Raw genomic sequence first — 15674 nt, forward strand, 5'->3', positions numbered from 1 at the left:
CACCCCAATGTTCATTGCAGCACTATTCGCAATAGCCAGGACATGGAAGCAACCTAAATGCCCATCGACAGATGAATGGATAAAGAAGATGTGGTACATATATACAATGGAATATTACTCAGCCATAAAAAGGAACAAAACTGGGTGATTTGTAGAGACGTAGGTGCATCTAGAGACTGTCATACAGAGTGAAGGAAGTCAGAAAGAGAAAAACAAATATCGTATATTAACGCATATATGTGGAACCTAAAAAATGGTACAGATGAACCGGTTTGCAGAGCAGAAATTGAGACACAGATGTAGAGAACAAACGAATGGACACCAAGGGGGGAAAGTGGTGGGGGGTGGGGGTGGTGGTGGGATGAATTGGCAGATTGGGATTGTCATGTATACACTGATGTGTATAAAATTGATGACTGATAAGAAAAAATGAATAAATAAACATTAAAAAAAAACACTGGCAGCACAGTGTATACAGATATCAAAGCATCAAGTTATATGTCTTAAATATGTACAATTTTTATTTGTCAGTTATACCTCATAAAAGCTGAAAAACAAGAACAACAAAAAAGAAACTGGTAGCAGACTGGATTTAGCTCATGGGATGTAGTTTGCCAACTCATACCATAGATTGTTTATAGTTGACAGTCGTTAATGCAAAAATTAAATCACACACCAACCTAGCAGACTCTTCCCACATCATTCAAAACAATGTAGGAGAAATGAAAATATGCATGACAATCATAATTTCTCATTTATAACTAGCATCTTTGGATAAGAATATTTGTGATTTATTGAATTCTAATAGTTTTACATTATAAAAAAATTTCCTGACAATTTTCATAAACGTTTTGACACCTTAACATTTTTGACATATAAGTTAATGTTTAGGTCTTATCACAATATCTGATATATAAGTGCTGACCTGAACGAATTGGTCTCTTTTAGGTTCTTGCTGTTACTTCTTTAACAGGTTTACTGGAAAAACTGCAGAACTGCAATGAACTTTTGGAGAAAATTATGAAAGGCCTTAATGCATATCTTGAAAAAAAACGACTTTTCTTCCCTCGGTATGATGGATAATCAATTGTGCTATAATTAAAGCATTTTCTGATGTGTGATAAATTATAACTAAAACTTTTGTATTTGCATGTTTTTCCCTAGTTTTTTCTTCTTATCTAATGACGAAATGTTAGAGATTTTGTCAGAGACCAAAGATCCACTTAGAGTTCAGCCTCATTTAAAAAAATGCTTTGAGGGCATCGCTAAATTGGAGTTCCTTCCCAATTTGGACATTAAAGCCATGTATAGCTCCGAAGGTGAGCGAGTGGAGCTGATTACACTTATTTCCACGTCTGCAGCGCGAGGTGCTGTGGAAAAGTGGCTCATTCAAGTAGAAGATTTGATGCTCCGGAGTATTCATGATGTGATCGCTGCAGCCAGGCTGGTATGTTTCCTAGGATTTAATGTATATCCTATATTCTGTAAATGCTTTCTTTTAGGAGGTTTTGAATGGGTACCAGTAAATGAACACTTAAGGTCTTACTATTTTAAGCCATTTATTATTTTCTTTACTCTTTGTTCCTAACATTATTATTAAAATAATAATAGTAGTAAGAATTGATAATAATATGTGATTAAGTGCTAACAAAAGAAAAAAGGTGTTATGAGAAAGAATAATAAGGTGTATATAATTTAGAATGGGGGAGGTGGGTTGCTAGTGATAGGCTCTTAGAGAAAGTAAAATTGAAACTGAGACCCAAAGGATAAGTAGGATGTAACCAGATAAATAGCAAATGGGAGAGCACCTAAGTATCCTGTGTAAAGCCCCTGAGATAAGAAAGAACCTCAGACATGGGTGTTAAATGCATGATCTAGTTTACTTACTGCTATTTACACTCAAACAATTACTTAAAAACTCAAAATGAGATGAACAAACATTAACGGAGGATCTATAATATTTGAGAGAAATATAACACGTAGGCACTACCTGTATCTCACTTTTGCTAATTCAATTAACCTAATCTTGAATGATAAACTTCAGTATATTTCTTCCTTTAGGATCACAAAGGAATAGTTGTGTAGTAAAAATGTCATTTAAAAAGGCTTTGCAGCCTTATATCCAGCAACTCACTCTATATGAGTGAGGAATCCTTTTTCCTTCACCAAGAGCCCTATGAGAATCATCTTCTTGCAGTGACTATTCTGTTCAGCTTCAATGTTCCTGCAGATAAATCTTGACTTTTTCTCTCCTTTTTTCTATTTATGATTCCAAACAAACTAAAACACATAGGAAAGAATCAACATTATCCATGAAAGTATTTCCTTAATCCATATAGAAATTTACCTTCTGTGTACCTAGCAATGGCTCATCAATTCTTCGAAACTCAGCCTTCTTTGAAACTTAGGTTAATTTGTCATTTGCATTTATCTATAAATATTGCTAATAAAATGCATTTTAATAATAGATATTTATATCCTTATGTTTAATATTCTTATATCTAAGATGGTGTCATTGTATTAAAAATATAGTTTCCAGGGAATTCCCTGGCAGTCCAGTGGTTAGGACTCTGCGCTTTCACTGCTGTGGCCCGGGTTCAGTCCTTGGTTGGGGAACTAAGATCCCACACGGCCAATAAAATATATATATATATGAAGTTTCCTTTAGTATCCACTCTTCATACTTTGTTCTGCAGTTGTTTTTTTTCAGTTTTTAATTTGGACCTGCTATTATCATTTACTTTTGAAACAAGTTATTTTTAAAAAGACTACCCCCCCAATAAATCCATTTAAATGCATTTTGAACATAAAAATGTTAGAAGAAATGAAAGTATACTTTGAACCCAAAAGCATAGATTGTTCAATTGTATATAAATGAACAAATATATTATTGTTTAAATTATATATGCTGGTCATACAAGTTTTTAGAAAAGCAATGGATAAATAATACAAGGGTTCTAGCTACTAGGTCAGTTTTCTACTAGATGGCATATTCTTCTTTTCAATTAAATCTTGGTATCAATATATATAACCTATTAGACTGATTTATTTTTTACTTTAATAAACCCTCATATTTCATTATAATAGAAGTAATATGTATTCTTTGTAGAAAATTGACAACTCCCCACAGCAAAGAAACCTAAAAATCCTATGGAAAATAATTTCCAGAAGAATCAATAATCAAATCCTTCCAAAGATAACTGATTATTAACATATTGGTGCTCATCTTTCCATTCTTTTATAAATAAATATTTCAAAAATATGATTTGTAAAAAATTTTCAGGTCTTTTAAATAGTCATCTAAAATTTTTCATGACTACATTCTAGCCTACAAATGTACAAATATTGCACTTCTTTATTGTTAAACATTAAGCTTTTTTCCCCTTTTGTAAACTTTTAAAGTTAGAAATGCATTTTAATTACTCAGGCTTATCCAGAATCTGCAAGAAGAGACTGGGTTCGAGAGTGGCCTGGCCAAGTTGTACTTTGTGTTTCTCAAATGTTCTGGACCTCTGAGACACAGGAAGTTATAAGTAGTGGGACAGAGGTAAATCATTACCTTAAATAACATTCTTTTTAAATAACTTTCTTTTCTACATGCTATGTTTTTTTAGTTAGCTTATCTATTATTTGCAAAGGTAACCTTCCCCCCAATTTCTACATGTAGCATTAAAATTGTACAATTATTTAAAAACTTGTTCTTAATTTTTCTTATGCTTAGACAAAAATCACTCTATTCGAGAACTCATTTCTATATTGAGCTATATTATGATGTCAGAATTGTTAAAGAGTAAATGTATGAAATACATGTTTCAGCTACTATATAACATTAGTTTAATTGCTTTTTTTATTTTGTAGGGATTAAAGAAGTACTATAAGGAACTTCAGAATCAACTAAATGATATTGTAGAGCTGGTAAGAGGAAAACTGTCGAAGCAGACCAGGATTACTCTGGGGGCTTTGGTTACTATTGATGTCCATGCTAGAGATGTGGTTATGGACATGATTGATATGGGTATGTGACTCTTTTTAATTTTAAAAATAAGGTATAGATAGCTTTTAGAAACAAGGACTTACCCTGTATGTCTTTTTCTCTCTCAACAGAATTTATTTTATATGATCTTTTCCATAAGTTAGAAAACATGAATTATTTTAATATTTGCTGTTGTAAAGATGATAACATTCTTATTTTTCAAATTATTTCCATTTCAGGATTATCTGTCTTGTTTTACTTTATTCCTTTTAGGTGTCTCACATGATACAGATTTCCAGTGGCTTGCTCAGCTTCGATATTATTGGGAATATGACAATGCTCGAGTTAGTATCATTAATTGCAACGTAAAATATGCTTATGAATACCTTGGTAACTCACCTCGACTTGTCATTACTCCTCTAACTGACAGATGTTACAGAACATTGGTATGTGTTTAAATTATTTTAATTCACACATTAAAGATTCCTTTTTGGTTTGGTGTCATATTTTCTTGTCTAAATTTAACATGGCTATCCTCATTTTATTCTCTTATCTGTATAGTTGAATACAGCTATCCCTTCCTAATCCCAAATTCCCTTTATGTGAAGTTATAGTAGTGAATATTTACTTCTGCGTGCTCTTGTAGAATACAGGAGTGTGTGAATTCTAATGTTTGAAAATCATGAGTCACTCCCGTTGGGGATAATTAGAAAAAGGAAGGTACTGGAGATTTAAAGAAGAAACCAGAGCTTCGGAAAATGGTATCAGTTTTTGCAGTGGAGTTCTGGGAGATGACAAGAAGATGAAGGAAGCACATTTGGGCCTTAGAACTCCAAGTTACTTTTGTTGAATAGGAGAGGGAGCACTGAAATGTAGGCAGGTGGTACTGAGGGCTGTGCTTGTTGGGAAGCTATGGAAGATAAAGCCATGACTACAGAAAACAACAACAACAACAAAGTGAAACCCTGGGAACTGCGTTGTCAGATAAAATACAGGACTTTCAGGTAAATTTGAATTTCAAATAAACAATGAATAATTTTTAGTAGAAATATGTCCTAATTATTACATGGGGCATACTTATACTAGCAAAGTATTCATTGTTTATCTGATTTTCAAATTTAACTGGGCATCCTGTATTTTTATTTGCTAAATCTGGCAACCCTACCTGGGAATTGAGGAGCTGCATCAAGAAACACCAATCCACCTGTGCTGAGTAAATAAATTAAAGTGTCTTTGAGTTTTCTGGAAGCAGAAATGAAATGGGGATTATTGGGCAAATGATTTTCTAGGGAATGCTCTCAGTAAAAACCCATAAGGAAATGAGGAAAGCAGGCAGGAAAGCTAAGCAAAGATGTGGTTTTGATGGATGTATGGCCTTAGCGTGATCTCATGGGGAGCGTTTGAGCATGAATGGCATCTCAGGGGTACTTCACTTTAAGGCAAAGGGGTCTAGCTTTTCTATCCCTTTATTATCATTGGCTATGGTTCACTCCTGGGGCTGGGGGGGTGGTGTGGGTAAGCTTTCATGTGTTTGTGGATAAGGGAGCTCCTATTAATTGAGGGCAAATCTCAGGAGAAAAGGACAGTTGTGAGCTATTTGTAGATGACTGACAGCAATTGGAAGGACAGATGCAATGACCAGTAAAAGAATCTGAGTAAGGTTGTAGTGCATCTATGATAAAATGTTTCACCAAATCCTCTTTCTCAGGAAGCTACCTGAAGGCCAGACCACATCTGTCTTGTTCTCTACTCTAGTGTTTGACAAGTACATAAGTTACTCCCTAAATATTTGTTGAGTAAATGAATCTCAAGCTTCTGTGTCCTCAGACCTCACTGAAATCAGCTGTGAATATTTGTAAAGTGGACGCTGACTGAGTTGTATAATCAAAATCACATTAAACACTTGTATACAACACTAAACATTGAAAGTCTCCTATTATATTTACTATCCATAATAAAGGGAACACATCTGTAAGCATTTTTTGGAAATTATAAAGAAGGGAAAGACTGTTTCCAGCAATCAAGTTAATGGACATTAACAGTATAGCGTTTACTATAAATTTAAGATGGGTAAAATATCATTGATATTGCCTTTATTTAATGAGCTCTCTCTATTGTTTTATTTTAGTAAATGTGAAAATATTTAAGATTTTCATAGGTCTATCTATTATTTTTTTAAATACTTAATTTTTTTAGAGCAGTTTTAGGTTCACAGCAAAATTAAGCAGAAGGAACAGAGCGTTCCCATATACCCCTTGCCTCCCCAAATGTACAGTCTTGGTCCTTTAACCCTATTTTATCTAAAAGGAGTTAAGTTTCACAAACTCTCATAGCAGTTTTCATGAAACAAACTTCATGGAGAGAGTTGACTGTAACTTGTATGCATCTAAAAATTTCCAGCCATTGTTCTAGTCACTGTGGGGACCCAGAAAGAATTCAGATACTGCTGATGTTACTCTAAAGGAGCTTAAGGACTGGGACTTACCTGGTGGTGCAGTGGCTAAGACTCTGTGCTCTCAATGCAGGGGGTCCGGGTTCAATCCCTGGCCAGGGAACTAGATTCCTCATGCATGCCGCAACTAACAGTTCTCATGCCACAACTAAGGAGCCCACATGCAGCAACTAAGACCTGGCACAACCAAATAAATATTTTTAAAAATTATTTAAAAAATAAAGGAACTTAAGTACTAATTGAGAGGGGAAAAAATGTACATAGTTAACTGTAATGTGAGTGTTGCTGAACCAAATGAACCAGGTTCATTTGTCTGACTCTCTGCAGTAAGCCAAATGCTGAAACGCTGAGGTTTGCAGCAGAGAAAGTGCTTATTCACAAAGCAGCCAAGCAAGGAGATAGAAAAACAACTCAAATATGCCTCTCTGAAGGCGAAGGGCTCAGGATATCTATGAGATAAAGCTGAGGTGTGGGGAGCGTGGGGAAATGTAATTGAAAACAAGAAAAAGGTGAGGCAACCGTTGCTCTGCGCATATGCACCCAAGCCATAGGCTTTTTCATGGGAGGAAAGCTCAGAAAGCAGCCTAGTTAGCATGCTCTGAGGGTGGAGTTTTTGGCCTCTGACATCAAAATGTCACTGAGCGGACCCTTGCCGATGCCCAGATGGAGGGTTGGTGGTCTTAACCGTCTGAAGCTTGAGCTGATTGATTTGACACAGTAGACTCCAAATATGTAAAAAGCAACTTGGGCAAACATCCAAATGCCCAGGCTACAGGACGCTTGGAGGATACGCCAGCTTTCATAAAAACAATAAAAGTGAGTCCAACCAGCGAAGGTATGTCACAGTTTACCATTTATCAGTGGGTAACTGATAACTACTCTGGGTTTCACAAGGTTGAAACTGATACTACTGGTTAGAGAAGTACAGAACAATGCTATGGGGATGGAGAAAATGAAGAACATACCAAGAGTGGAATGCAACAGCGAGGGTGAATCATAGACAAAATTATATAGTAGGTCATCTGTTTATTTTCCCACTGATGGGCCCCCATTTATGACCCTCACTTTTAGGTGTTTTCTCTCTTTGCAGCTAGCCGTAGAGGTTGTCATCATTGATCTCTACAACCATCTCCATAACCACTTCTTTTTTTAATTTTATATTATTTTATTTTATAGGAGATCTCTCTCTTTTTTTTTGTTTAATTTTATTTATTTATTTATTTATGGCTGTGTTGGGTCTTCGTTTCTGTGCGAGGGCTTTCTCTAGTTGCGGCGAGCAGGGGCCACTCTTCATTGCGGTGTGCGGGCCTCTCACTATTGCGGCCTCTCTTGTTGCAGAGCACAGGCTCCAGACGCGCAGGCTCAGTAATTGTGGCTTGCGGGCCTAGTCGCTCCGCGGCATGTGGGATCTTCCCACACCAGGGCTCGAACCCATGTGCCCTGCATTGGCAGGCAGATTCTCAACCACTGCGCCACCAGGGAAGCCCTCTTTCTTTTTCTCTTTTTTTTAAATTAATTGGTTTATTCATTCAACTCTGGGTGCATTGGGTCCTCGTCGCCGCTTGCGGGCTCTCTTCAGCTGCAGCGAGCAGGGGCCACTCCCCGCCGCGGTGTGCGGGCTCCTCACTGCGGTGGCCCCTCCGGGGGCTCTAGTTGTGGCACACGCGTCTAGTCGCTCCGTGGCATGTGGGATCTTCCCGGACCAGGGCTCGAACCCATGTGCCCCTCATTGGCAGGCAGATTCTTAACCATTGCGCCACCAGGGAAGTCCCTCCATAAGCACTTCTAATTAAACTTTTCTGACTAAATGTTAACACTTCAAGGCTGGATTCTCTTTGTTTTTAAAGGCAAATGGGATACACATGAAGTATTAGAAAATAAGGAGACTTTGATACAGTTTCATTTTTTTTAGATCCTTTAAACTGCTTTTTCTTTGTGCAGCTAGAAAATTGAGTGCTAAAAATTAACTGAATGATGTAATTGTATTACTGCCTCTCTGAAGCTACAAATAAGACTAAATCCACTTTATAAGCAATTGTCCTATTATAGGGTTTTTTGTTTGTTTTCAGTTAAGCATGGATTTCTTTTCACGTTTATTTTTCTTTTCAGATAGGTGCCTTCTATTTAAACCTTGGAGGTGCTCCAGAAGGGCCAGCAGGCACAGGAAAAACTGAAACCACCAAGGACTTGGCTAAAGCTCTTGCTGTACAGTGTGTGGTATTCAACTGTTCAGATGGGCTAGATTATCTAGCAATGGGAAAGGTAAAGTTACATATTAAATGTTACAAATTTACAGCTAGGTCAAACTGGATAAACTGAAGCAAACTCGTTTAAAACACTGAATGTGGTTTAAGCATTACTTGACTTTTTTTTTTTTTTTTTTTTTAGGGGTAAAGATGTTTTTATCCTTGGGGCTTTTATTAACTGTCACTTTTGACTTAAAAAGGTTAAATTTTTGTTTTAACAAATGATGCCCTTTCCTACGAAAATCATCTCCTTTTTTCTTGTCCTCAGTTTTTTAAAGGATTGGCTTCTTCTGGTGCTTGGGCTTGCTTTGATGAATTTAATCGAATTGAATTGGAAGTGCTGTCAGTGGTAGCTCAACAGATTCTTTGCATTCAGAGAGCCATTCAACAGAAGCTAGAAGTGTTTATTTTTGAAGGGACAGAACTTAAGCTCAATCCAAACTGTTTTGTAGCTATTACTATGAATCCTGGCTATGCAGGACGTTCTGAATTACCGGATAATCTTAAGGTAATATTTTTTTAAAGAGTGTAAATTTGGTAATCAAAAGTAACAGCATAATCTACTCAAAATGGTATAATTTTCTCACATGTATTTGTAATCTCCCTTTTACCTTTTCCATTTGCTATAAGGTAAACCTCTAAAAACGTTTTTAGATGTCTAAAAAAAAATATTAGAGTACATAAAACTGTTAAAGTGCTACTGAAAAAATTACAAAGTTAATGAAAAGGTGCTGCACTGGGGGAATAAACTTGAATATCAATACATTATCTTTGGGTGCTTATGCTCAGCTTTAAAAATGGTTTCCTTTAGGTAAATAATATATTTCATTTATTATATACTTCAGGTTCTTTTTAGAACAGTGGCTATGATGGTTCCAAACTATGCCCTCATAGCAGAAATCTCCCTCTACTCCTATGGATTTTTGAATGCAAAACCTCTGTCTGTGAAGATAGTAATGACCTACAGGCTCTGCTCAGAGCAGCTCTCATCACAGTTTCATTATGACTATGGAATGCGAGCAGTAAAAGCAGTTTTAGTGGCTGCTGGAAACCTAAAACTAAAATTTCCAAATGAAAATGAAGATATACTTGTAAGTATTAAATATACACATTGTGAAAGTATCTGTAGAAAGATAACTTTTTCAGCAAGGTTGATCATGAACTATAGATAGGCAGATAAGAGAGTTGTTTGCTTTGAGCCTTTTTACATGGGGTTGAAATGATAGTTTTGAGGTTCTGTTTTTCATTATACTTTGTATGAATCCAAGGACCCTTAGGTTTGATAAGTGTAGTATTGGCTTTTTAGTATGGGGATTCCATGGAACAATGTAAAAGAAACTTTGACTTTGGTGGGGTGGGGGTGAGAGAAGGGCAAATACTGGCAATTAACTTATCTTGCACTTTTTGGATGGTTTTAGCTTCTGCGATCAATTAAAGATGTAAATGAACCAAAGTTTTTATCACATGATATACCCTTATTTAATGGAATAACTAGTGACTTATTTCCTGGTGTTAAACTTCCTGAAGCTGACTATCATGTAAGTAAACCTGTGAGAATGACTTGTTCTGCAAATAAATTCATCTGGTGACTCAATAGTTTTCCAAGTTTTATTAAATGAGTGACTTATTCTGTTTGGAGGATAAACCCCTATTTTGGCCACTTTAATTAATGAGGAAGAGTAAATTTTAGTACCTTATACGATAGTAGGGTTAACAAGATTCAGGTCAAAGATAATGTTTATTGTAAGAGAATACATATTTTATTTCCTATCTTGTGATTTATAATATTTACTACTATGTATACTATAATACTATTATATACCTCCGCAGGTAGAAAAGATGATAAACTGAAAGTGGTAAAACATCCTATAGTTTTTTTGTACAGCAAAGTGATTCAGTTATATATATACATTTCAGATTATTTTCCATTGTAGGTTATTACAAGATATTGAATATAGTTCCCTGTGTTATACAGTAAATCCTTGTTGCTTATCTATTTTATGTATAGGAATTTGTATCTGTTAATTCCAAACTCCTAATTTATCCCTTCCCCATCACTTTCCCCTTTGGTAACCGGAAGTTTGTTTTCTGTGTCTGTGAGTCTGTTTCTGTTTTGCGTATAGATTCATTTATATTATTTTTTAGATTACATATGTGAGTGTTATCATATAATATTTGTCTTTCTCTGTCTGATTTACTTCACTTAGTATGATATCTCTAGGTCCATCCATCTTGCTGTGAATGTTAACCTTCTTTTTTTTTTTTTTTTAATCTTCAAATTCAAATACTCCTATACGTCCTATGGCAGGATCAGAATAAGGTGATTCTAGGCTGTTTTCCAATACCAACAACTAATTCTCTGATTCTCTAGACACCCTCTGGGTGTTCAAAAATTCAATTCAATTCTGGCACTAACTGCCTAAAGTTAGTGTCAGTCCTACAAGACTGCCTCTCACTTCATACAGAAGTCTCAAGTCCTGGGCCACCTGTACTTCTGACTGACGGGCTATAAACCAGGGGTTTCCCTGACCCCTCCCCACCCAGGTTTAATAATTTGCTAGAACAGCCCACAGAACTCAGGAACACAATTTACTTCTGCTTACCAGTTTATCATAAAGGATACAACTCAGGAACAACCAAATGGAAGAAATGTATAGAGCGTGGTATGGGCAGGTGGCAGCGTGGAGCTTCCGTGCCCTTTCAGGGAGAGTCACCCTCCCTGTACCGGAAGCTCTTGAATCTCATTGTTCAAGAATTTTTATAGAGTTCAGTCATCAGCCCCTTCTTCCCCAAAGGTTGGTAGGGCTGAAAGTTCCAACCCTCTAGTCACTGGGTCTTTTTGGTGACCAGCCCAATCCTGAAGCTATCTAGGTTCCCACAACGTCACCTCATTAGCATAAACTCAGGTGTTATTGTAAAGGACTCTTTATGAATAACAAAAGACACTACTATCACTCAGAAAATTCCAAGAGTTTTAGGAGCTCTGTGCCAGGAACCAGGGACAAAGACTCTATATATTTTAGTATTATACCACAGGTGATTATCAAGATGATTCAAGATACGCTAATATGAGTTTTTAAATCAAAATGAAAATACAAAATTTTAATATTCTCTTGGAGAACTCTTGTACTCCTATGAATATAGCAAATAGTTTCATGGATTCATAGAATCCAGTTTGAAAAACACTACTAGGAGTCAGTGCTGGGAGGTGTGTGGCTGAGCAACTGCGTATGCCTGCAACTGAGCTGCACGGGAGCCAGGGTCATAGAAAAAAAAAACACTACAAGCATACCTCATTTTATTGCGCTTTGCAGATGCTGTGTTTTTTTACAAATTGAAGGTTTTTGGCAACCCTGTGTCAAGCAAGTCTATCAGTGCCATTTTCCCAATATTTGCTCACTTCTTGTCTTTGTGTCACATTTTGGTAATTCTTGAAATTTTGAAAATTCTTCATTATTATTATATCTGTTATGGTGATCTGTGATCAGTGATCTTTGATGTTACTGATGTGACTCACTGAAGGCTCAGATGATGGTTAGCATTTTTTTAGCAAAAAAGTATTTTTTTTTAAAGGAAAATGCTTTCTTTTTTTTTTTAATTTTTATTATTTTTATTTATATTTATTTTTGGCTGTGTTGGGTCTTCGTTTCTGTGCGAGGGCTTTCTCTAGTTGTGGCAAGTGGGGGCCACTCTTCATCGCGGTGCGCGGGCCTCTCACTATCATGGCCTCTCTTGTTGCGGAGCACAGGCTCCAGACGCGCAGGCTCAGTAGTTGTGGCGCACGGGCTTAGCTGCTCCACGGCATGTGGGATCTTCCCAGACCAGGGCTCGAACCCGTGTCCCCTGCATTAGCAGGCAGATTCTCAACCACTGCACCACCAGGGAAGCCCCAAAAAAGTTTTTTTTTTTAATTAATTAATTAATTTATTTATGGCTGCATTGGGTCTTCGTTTCTGTGTGAGGGCTTTCTCTAGTTGTGGCGAGTGGGGGCCACTCTTCATCGCAGTGCGCGGGCCTCTCACTGTCACGGCCTCTCTTGTTGCGGAGCACAGGCTCCAGATGCGCAGGCTCAGTAGTTGTGGCTCACGGGCCTAGTTGATCTGCGGCATGTGGGATCTTCCCAGACCAGGACTCAAACCTGTGTCTCCTGCATTGGCAGGCAGATTCTCAACCACTGCGCCACTAGGGAAGCCCCCCAAAAAAGTATTTTTAATTAAGGTATGTGCATTGTTTTTTAGACATAATGCTATTGCACACTTAATAGACTCAGCAGGGGTCCCCAACTCCTGGTCCTCGGACTGGTGTTGGTCCACGGCCTCTGGGCCGCACAGCAGGAGGTGAGCAAGCCAGGGAAACTTCATCTATCAATCCTTATTTCTCCCCGGCGCTCACATTACCACATTACCGCCTGAACTATCCCCTCCACAACCCCACACCTGTCTGTGGAAAAATTGTCTTCCACAAAACCAGTCCCTGGTGCCAAAAAGGTTGGGGACCACTGGACTACAGGATAGTGTAAACATAACTTTTATATGCACTGGGAAACCAAAAAATTTGTGTGACTTGCTTTATTGAGATATTTACTTTATTGCTGTGATCTGAAACAAATCCACAATATCTCTGAGGTATGCCCGTCTTAACTATAATATCTTGCTTTTTAATATGTACCGTATTACTTTGTTTTTCATCTACTGACTTCTGTTGGGTTTCAGGTAATGTTTATTAACTTCATTAATCTTCTCTGTTGGCTTTTTAATTTTATGTCAGTGGTCACTCACAGATTGTAATACACATCCTTGATTTATGACAGTTTACCTCAGGTTTGTATTCTGAACCATTTCAGACACAGTATAAGAATTTTAAATGGTATAATTCCATTATCCACTCATCTCTGCCCATTGTACTGTTGTCACGTATTTTACTTCTATATACGTTATAAACTCCACATTTTTTGCTTTAGGTATTAGTATTCGAAAAAAAAAGTCTTTTATATTTACCCTTTCTAGTGTTTTTTAATTTCTTCCAGCAGATATGTGCTTTAAACTGGGATCTTTTCCCTTCAACTTTAAGAACTTTCTTCAGTATTTATTGTGTACATGTTGAGTCTTCTGGCAACAAATTCTCTCAGTTTTTGTTTTGAAATATCTTTATTTAGACTTCATTTTTTGAAGAATATTTTCACTAGGTATAGAAGTCTAGATTGGCAGGAGTCTACCCCCCCCCCCATCATTTTAAAGATGTTATTCCATTAATTCTTGGCTTTCACTGTTATGCTTAGAAGTCAGGAATTTTTCTTACGTATATTTCCTTGAATGTAATATGTTTTTTCGCCTCTGGCTGTTTGAAATATTTTCTTTCTTTCCTTGCTTGACTATGTGCCTAGTGTGGTTTGCTTTTTACGTATCCTACGTGGGATTTGCTGCACTTCTTGAATCTGTGTATTGCTATCTTTCTCCAGAAAATTCTCAGTAATTATCTTTTAAAATATTTCTTCTACCCTATTTTCTCTCCCCTGTCCTTCTGGGGCTCCAGTTACATGAATGTTAGAACATTTTATGTCATCTCACATCTCTTATGCTCTGTTTTTGTTTTTTGATTTTTATTATCTGTACTTTAGTTTGGATAATTTTATTGACCTGTCTTTAAGATTAATGATCCTTTCCTTGGCTTTGTTCATTCTGCTGATAAACCTATCCAATGAATTCTTTTCTTTTTTGGGGGGGGGGGGGGGGACGAGTACTGCACCATAGGGCATGTGGGATCTTAGTTCCCTGACAATGGATCGAACCCTCTCCCCCTGCAATGGAAGCACAGAATCTTAACCATTGGACCACCAGGGAAGTCCCTATCCAATGAATTATTTATTTATTTAAATAGATCTGTATTGGAGTATAATTGCTTCACAATACTGTGTTAGTTTCTGTTGCACAACAAAGCGAATCAGCCATATGCATACACATGTCCCCATATCCCCTCCCTCTTGAGCCTCCCTCCCATCCTCCCTATCCCACTCCTCTAGGTTACCTCAAAGCACCGAGCTGATCTCCCTGTGCTATGCTGCTGCTTCCCACCAGACAACTATTTTACATTTGGTAGTGTATATATGTCTATGCTACTCTCATTTCACCCCAGCTTCCCCCTCCCACCCCATGTCCTCAAGTCCATTCTCTATGTCTACCTCTTCATTCCTACCCTACATCTAGGTTCATCAGTACCGTTTTTTTTTTTTTAGCTTCCATATATATGCGTTAGCATACGGTATTTGTTTTTTACTTTCTGACTTCACTCTGTATGACAGACTCTAGGTCCATCCACCTCACTACAAATAACTCAATTTCGTTTATTGTTATGGCTGAGTAATATTCCATTGTATATATGTGCCACATCTTATTTATCCATTCATCTGTCAATGGACATTTAGATTGGTTCCATGTCCTGGCTATTGTAAAAAGTGCTGCAGTGAACATTGTGGTATATTCACTTCAGCACATAATTCTTTTTGAATTATGGTTTTCTCAGGGTATATGCCCAGTAGTGGGATTGCTGGGTCATATGGTAGTTCTATTTTTAGTTTTTTGTGGAACCTCCATACTGTTTTCCATTGTGGTTGTATCAATTTACATTCCCACCAACAGTGCAAGAGGGTTCCCTTTTCCCACACCCTTTCCAGCATTTATTGTTTCTAGATTTTTTGACAATGGCCATTCTGACCAGCATGAGGTGATACCTCATTGTAGTTTTGATTTGCATTTCTCTGATAATTAGTGATGTTGAGCATCTTTTCATGTGCCTCTTGGCCATCTGTATGTCTTCCTTGGTGAAATGTCTATTTAGGTCTTCTGCCCAATTTTTAGGTGGATTGTTTGTTTTATTGATATTGAGCTCCATGAGCTGTTTGTATATTTTGGACATTAATCCTTTGTTGTTTCATTTGCAAGTATTTTCTCCCAGTCTGAGGGTTGTCTTTTGATCTTATTTATGGTTTCCTTTGCTGTGCAAAAGC

General features: G+C 37.1%; 1 protein-coding gene across 1 annotated transcript in view; it reads left to right on the forward strand.

Annotated features, from left to right (window-relative positions):
- The window catches only part of DNAH12 (dynein axonemal heavy chain 12), a 238068-nt gene that overhangs the window by 104734 nt on the left and 117660 nt on the right, over positions 1–15674 (forward strand). The window contains exons 21-29 of the mRNA XM_082344611.1: positions 949–1070; positions 1165–1447; positions 3428–3547; positions 3859–4015; positions 4247–4419; positions 8535–8687; positions 8940–9179; positions 9517–9762; positions 10090–10209. Coding sequence (XP_082200737.1) covers positions 949–1070; positions 1165–1447; positions 3428–3547; positions 3859–4015; positions 4247–4419; positions 8535–8687; positions 8940–9179; positions 9517–9762; positions 10090–10209 — 1614 coding nt within the window. The remainder of the gene's footprint in view (positions 1–948; positions 1071–1164; positions 1448–3427; positions 3548–3858; positions 4016–4246; positions 4420–8534; positions 8688–8939; positions 9180–9516; positions 9763–10089; positions 10210–15674) is intronic.

The sequence above is a fragment of the Balaenoptera borealis genome (assembly GCF_965194805.1).
Source record: "Balaenoptera borealis genome assembly, chromosome: 12".
NCBI classification, from domain to species: Eukaryota; Metazoa; Chordata; class Mammalia; order Artiodactyla; family Balaenopteridae; genus Balaenoptera; species Balaenoptera borealis.